General features: G+C 26.2%; 1 protein-coding gene across 2 annotated transcripts; it reads right to left on the minus strand.

Moving 5' to 3' along the window:
* Positions 1–3,415: 3,415 nt before the first annotated feature.
* LOC8265234 (branched-chain-amino-acid aminotransferase 2, chloroplastic-like) lies at positions 3,416–6,737 on the minus strand. Of its 2 annotated transcripts, XM_048371421.1 has the most exons (9): positions 6,250–6,737; positions 5,398–5,628; positions 5,134–5,310; positions 4,807–5,037; positions 4,611–4,727; positions 4,420–4,515; positions 4,177–4,289; positions 3,789–4,022; positions 3,416–3,669 (listed from the first exon to the last, which is right to left on the minus strand). In XM_048371421.1, exons 1-8 carry the CDS (start codon positions 6,316–6,318, stop codon positions 3,800–3,802), a joined length of 1,257 nt encoding a protein of 418 aa, XP_048227378.1. In that variant the 5' UTR covers positions 6,319–6,737; the 3' UTR covers positions 3,416–3,669; positions 3,789–3,799. The 2 variants fall into 2 exon arrangements, with proteins under 2 accessions (XP_048227378.1, XP_048227377.1); XM_048371420.1 differs by having other exon boundaries at positions 3,416–4,022; positions 6,250–6,733.

Raw genomic sequence — 6,737 nt, forward strand, 5'->3', positions numbered from 1 at the left:
ATTATGTTCAAGGAATATTGTATGCATTTACTGTTCTAAATTGGCGAATATAACATTAAACAGATTTCTTACATACGTTTTAATTTTCTTTTTTAATTTCTAACGGTGTATACGAATAGTATTACTTGAGTATGCCAACGATAAATAAATTAAAAAGCTGAAATATAGAAATTAACTTTATATTTTATAGTAATGGTGTCTGTGCACTTATAAAAAGTCAAAAAAATATATTATAATCTTGAGAAAAATAATAAATTATCATTTTCTATTGAGTAATGGACTAATAGAAACATAAAATTTTAAACTTGTGACTGTAAAAAAATGAATCTAAATAGAAAATTTTAATTTTAAATCAAACTAATCGTTTGCTCATGCATTGCACAGTGTTATTAATATTTTGATTATAAAATTAAGTTGATAGATACTATTTAATAAAAAAATTAATATTTAATATTATTTTATAAATTTTGAAAAATAATATCAAACTAACTATTTTTAAATGTTCTTAATTTTTTTAAATCTTAAAATTGTATAAATGCAATAATATAAAAATTATTTTATAAATTATTTATTAATTAATTTTATTATTATATAAATTAACATATCAATATAATTGATATTACTATTTTTAAGATTAAAATTTATTATATAATTAAAAAATTATCTTATTATTAAATATAATATTAAAAACATAATTCAAAAATATTATTTTCTAGAATTAGAATTAATATCTAATTAAAAATTAATTTATTAGTTAATATATATTAAAATATAATTAATATACTACTTTTTAGGAAAGAATTAGTATCATTATCTTATTAGAAAACTATTTATTAATTAATATAATTTAAATATAATTAATATATACTAATTTCTAGTATTAGAGTCAGTATTTAATTGGAAATATATATTAATCAATAAATTATAAAAATTATAAAATTACACACAAATTTAAATCATATGTATTACGTGTCAAAAATTAAATATACATATAAAAAAATTAAATTTCAGAAATTAATGTATATTTAGATTGTCATCACTAAAATCAAATAACTATATATATCTAAAGAATAAAAATAAAAAAATATATTATTTTAATAATTTGAGAAATATTCTGTAAAGAACTAACCAACAAAACACCTAATGTAGTAATTAGAAAAAAAAATAACTATTTCAATAGCAGAAATAAAAGAAAATAGTCTTAATTATGAGTAGTGATATTTTTAAATCAAGAAATATCTTATTATTATATTTTTGAAATAAAATATATAAATAATAATTAAAAAGCACAATTTAAAAGAGATGAGTAGATTTAATATAAAAGTTAAGTAAATAAATCCAATTGCAAAAATGTAAACTTTCTCTAGTTGATATAATATGTAATAAAAATTATTAATAAAATTCTAAATATTAAATATAACTTATTTTAGATAAAAAAAAAAAACAAATAATGAATTTTCCCTGACAAGAAATTCGTAAAAGTACTTTTAAGACAGTGGATTTGAATAGACTATCTAATTACTCGCAACAAAATCAAATTAGTTGAACAAAATCTAGTATAAATAAATTCTTATCAGGAAAGAAAGAAAGAGAAGTTCTGACACACCATCCATTTGCTATCCATCAATATCCTCAATAGTTAACACATATTTTAAAGACACATCATCATTATTTTTTAGTATTTTTATATATTTATTAAATAGAAATAAAAAATTAAATTAATTTATATAGAATTATTTCAAAGAAATTTTATTTATTAATATTTTAATATAATATAAAATATTTTGTATAAATTTAATTTAAATTTTTAAATAAACATATGAAGCTATTTAAAATCCAGAATAATCAATTTATTAATAGATTAGTTCAAGTTTAAATCCAGACCGCAAGGCTGAAAGTAAAATTCTCGAATTCCATATCTTTTTATAAAGATTAAAATTAAAAAGAATATAAAATTTATGGAGCCCATCCAGAAATTCCTCCGATTCGGCTGAGTTCCGCACCAAAACTGTACAAGTAGAAGTTGTTGGCGGTGGTACCTTGACTCTTCTAATAAGGTATTGTTTGGCATGGGGCTCTTTGTTGGAAGCTTCAAAAGATTTTTTTGCTTTAATAGTTAACTTTTTATTTGGCCCTAATTTTTCTTTTCGTTTATATATATATATATATATATATATATATATATATATATATATATATATATAGAGAGAGAGATATTTGACCTGCGGTTGCACCAATATACAAGTAGAGAATCTAAAATAGGAGAATACGGGATATATATATATTAACTTTTAATATTTGAATTTTTTGATAATATATATTTAATCTTTAATACAAATTTTTTATTTTAATATATATATTATTTTTGATATATGAAATTTAAATTTATATGTAATTTTATATTTTTTTATTAAATTATTAATTAATTAATTATATTCTTAATTAAACACGAACTCCAATTCTAAAAATTAAAAATTAATTATATTTTAATATTATTAATTAATAAATTATTAATTAAATAATAGTAATAATTCTATCCTAGAAAATAACATACTAATTATATTTTAATATTATATCAATTAATACATTAATTTTTAATTAGATATAATTTTAATTTTAAAAGATCTATTTTAAAAAAATTTAACATTATATTCAAAAATAAATTAACTTTTTAATTACATAATAAAATTTTAATCTTAAAAAAATACAATATCAATTATATAAATAGCATTAATTTAAATAATACTAAAATTAATTAATAAATGTTCTAAAAATAAATTTTATATTATTATTAATAAAAATTATAAAAGTTTAAAAAATGTAAGAAGCAAATCTAAATATAGTTAGTTTGCTATTATTTTATTAAAATTTTATAGATTAATATTAAATATTAAGAAATTAAAAAAATTATATTATCAATTTAATTTTATAATCAATATAATAATAATAATACTTGTGCAATGCATAAGTACACGATTAGTTCTTTTTTATCTTTAAAAGACTAGAAAAGTTTGTAAAAACTCTTATTTTTGAAACTAGAATTGTGAAATTCTATTTATTCTTGAGTTAATTTTAATGAAATAAATATTAGAAGAGGTGTAATAATGAAGTACTTTTTGGGAAAAGTATAGTACCCATAGTCATAAGTAAAAAAAATTCGATATTAAATTGATAAAAGTAATGAGACATCATATTTTATTAATTTAGAATGATATTTTTATTTTTATATAAGTCTATATTAAATAGAAATTTATTTTAAAAAGAAATAAAAATATTTTTCATCTAAATTAGAAAAAAGTACTAACAATTTATTTTTGTCTATCTAAAAAAAAAATTTCATACTTAAAAAAATAATAAAAATGAAGAACTGAATAAATTTTATAGCTCAATAATATCATACAATACTAACACTTAATTAACACGAAAAATGAAAGTATATATTATTAAAAAATAAGAAATGTAATTGCAGGATATGCCAAAGCTGAAGGGGTGTTCATAAATTCCCCAATTTCTGCCCAAATAACATATGAAAACAAATATCAAACTTTAGGAAGCCAAAACCAAAAAGAAAATAAGAAGGAAGGCAAGGAATCAGTGGAAGCTCTCCCTGCTGCCTCACTTACTAGAAGTCTTGTCATTAGATATAAACCTTTATATGGTTTATGCCCGCTGTATAAACTTGTAATCATTAGTTTGCGTAGTCTTTCCCATGTCTTTTGGAACTAATGCTCTTTTACAGGCATAGGAATTAATAAGTATACATTTATTCGGTGAATATAGAAGAATACCTCTCTTCCTTCTAATTCCTCTCATTTCGAAACCAGATTGAATTTCGAGACTTTTCAATGAAATCCTCAAATTTTACGGCCGAGTCGTCTTCTAGAGGGCCACGAATGTTTTGGTCAATGGAAGTAGCTTCAATTGTCCATCCCTTCTTATCCTTGATTAGACCCATCTGTATTCCTACAAGATCTGAGTACAGCTTCCAGGATACAGATTGACCACCTGTTCTGTATTCCATTCTGCATATATGATGATATTCTTTTTGTAAGAGAACCAAATCATTTAAGTAGAAGTAAATATTTGATGCTTGCTATTTTTTTTTTTTTTTTAGATTCTTCTTTCGGAAATTAAAAGTCTCATAGCAGCATGGAATGGAAACACAATATCAGTCACCTTTTATCTTGATGAGTAATACTGCCAACAGGAGCAACAACTACAGCAGTTCCAGTGCAAAAAACTTCATCTGCATTGATCAAGTCATCAACCGGAATAGCTCGTTCTTCCACCTGACGCATACCGAGAATATTTTTGGTTGTCAGGAATGAATGCATTTGTCAAAAGAAATAGTATAAACCTATCAGGTTTCTTGTTAAATAGGTACATTTTTTGTCTGTCCAAAAGGTACATGACAATCACCTCGTAACCAAGATCTTGTGCAATTTCTATGATGCTTTTTCTGGTGATCCCTGGAAGAATAGTACCATTTGTAGCAGGAGTTGAAATTACATTGCCCTGATAAGTTTACAAAACAAAGCAGGAGATGAGACTATGTAGTAATGGAATTTTAAACTGAAATAGAAAATGATATAATTTAAGCTGATATATACCTTGACAAGGAAAATGTTACTAGATGAGACTTCCTCCAAATATTTCTTATTCAAAGCGTCAAGGTACAACACATCAGAAAACCCTCTTTTATTTGCTCTATTTATTGCTTTTAGAACCTACAAAATTAAAGCCAGCACACGCTATTGGATAAAGTCTTCAGAATTTACTAGCTAGATGACAGCAGGAATTACTTACTGGGGCATAATTGCTGATTGTTTTTACTCCTCCAACTCCGCCACGAGATGCGCGGTGGTATTCGTCTTCAATATACAAATTTAAGGGTGCAAAGCCATCTTTAAAGTAATTACCAACAGGGGAAGCATATACCAGGAATGTGTATTCGGGTGCTGGTGCCACACCTAATACAGGACCGCTGCCCATGAGCAATGGCCTGATATATAAAGTCCCTTTCCCTGTAGGAGGAATCTGTTTAATTACACAAAGTCGTAAATTTAATTAGTTCTATCTATTGTATCATCAAGATCTAGAGAGGAGAGTAAAAAGGTAATTAAATATTATCACCCAACGCTTGTTAGCAATGGCAGTTTGTTTTACTGCATCGACAAACTGTTCTATGGAAGGAGAAGGCATGCACATTCTTTCAGCACCAATCTTCATTCGGGTAGCGTTTTGATCAGGACGGAATAGGAGAAGGCCTCCATCTTCTTTTCTATATGCTTTTGTACCTTCAAAGAGTCCCTAATTACACATTGGTTTGGAAATATACAAGTTAGTAATTCATTCAATGAAGCCTGAATCCTGCAAACGAAATGAAGTTGTGCTTGCCTGCCCATAGTTTAAGATTCCTGAAGAAGGACTCAACTCAATGTTGCCATAGCGATGTAGCTGTCCTTGCTCAAACTGCCCTTCTTTGGAAGATTTCATTACGTACATATAATCAGTTGGCTTGAGACCAAATCCAAGATTGTCCCAATCAACATCAGCATATTCATCGCCACTGAAGTTATGATCACAAATTTGTTCCAGAGAAGATGCACAGTTAAAGTAAGCTCCAAGCTACAGGAAACATGCAAATTAAGGGATGAGTTCTTTGTATTGAACGAAAAAGACAGAGCTCTCGCACTCAAAAGCTAGTGTTCATGATAAAAATTGTTTTATAAAAAGTAGTCAACAGATACACTTGCTATGCCCAAAAACACATGCGGTACTATAACCTTATTAGTACAACTAGCTACTGCGAATTAAGCTGTGGGAACTTGGGATCAAAGTCAGAATACTGATAACTAGCAAATGGTCTGAAGAATATACTAAGCTTATAGCTAGGAAAGGGGTAGACCCCTGCTTTTCTGTCAAAATCTCGGTTACCAAAATATTAAAAATTTAGCATAGATGGAAAAACTATAACTTGGAAACTTTCTGAACGTAAGTATGTAAATTATTCTGTGGTTTAACTCCCTGTTTTTATCCTGCTTCAGTTTCAAATCTGATGTCGGGATGACCATATTTTTGTTTTTTCTTAAAAAGCAGGAAGAGGACATGGTTAATAATCTTAATTAACACTACGAAATGTGTATCGAATACATATTATATGTTAGTAATTTGCTAAAATTCTGGATGGCTTAGGACCTGCGAGAATTAAAATATATTGATGAAGCAGTAGGAAGCGTCAAGACTTACCTTCGATTGAAAAGAACCAAGTTGCAAAGATTGCACCAGTCTCCGTAATCCTGCACTTGTTTGAGTCATTGTCTGTTTTCTACCCTTCCCTTGATCAATGTTGTGACACTATATACATATGGTTAAACAATCTCAGTTCAAGAAAACGAGGTATGGTGAGAAATAGACGTGTACAATTGGCAAGAACATGAGCTGTTTGTTGGTTTATCAGGATCTCAGTGCAATGAACAGAAGAGGAAAGAGACAAATGAGAAGATGAGGCAATTGAATACGGGACCGTGCATGTCTACTTATAATAATGGATTATTTTGCTAATTAGAAGTTTTCCACCGGATGGGAGAGAGTTGGCAACATCCCATTACCATCTCTTTTAGGTCATAGTTCCACGTCACTGAAAAGTTATGTTTATCTTAATGTCTATTGATTTAAAAAAGATTCAAGTTTTTTTTTTCTTTTTTATTTTGATGATTCTTTTAGGCCCTTTTTAT

The sequence above is a fragment of the Ricinus communis genome, chromosome 2 (assembly GCF_019578655.1).
Source record: "Ricinus communis isolate WT05 ecotype wild-type chromosome 2, ASM1957865v1, whole genome shotgun sequence".
Taxonomy (NCBI): Eukaryota; Viridiplantae; Streptophyta; class Magnoliopsida; order Malpighiales; family Euphorbiaceae; genus Ricinus; species Ricinus communis.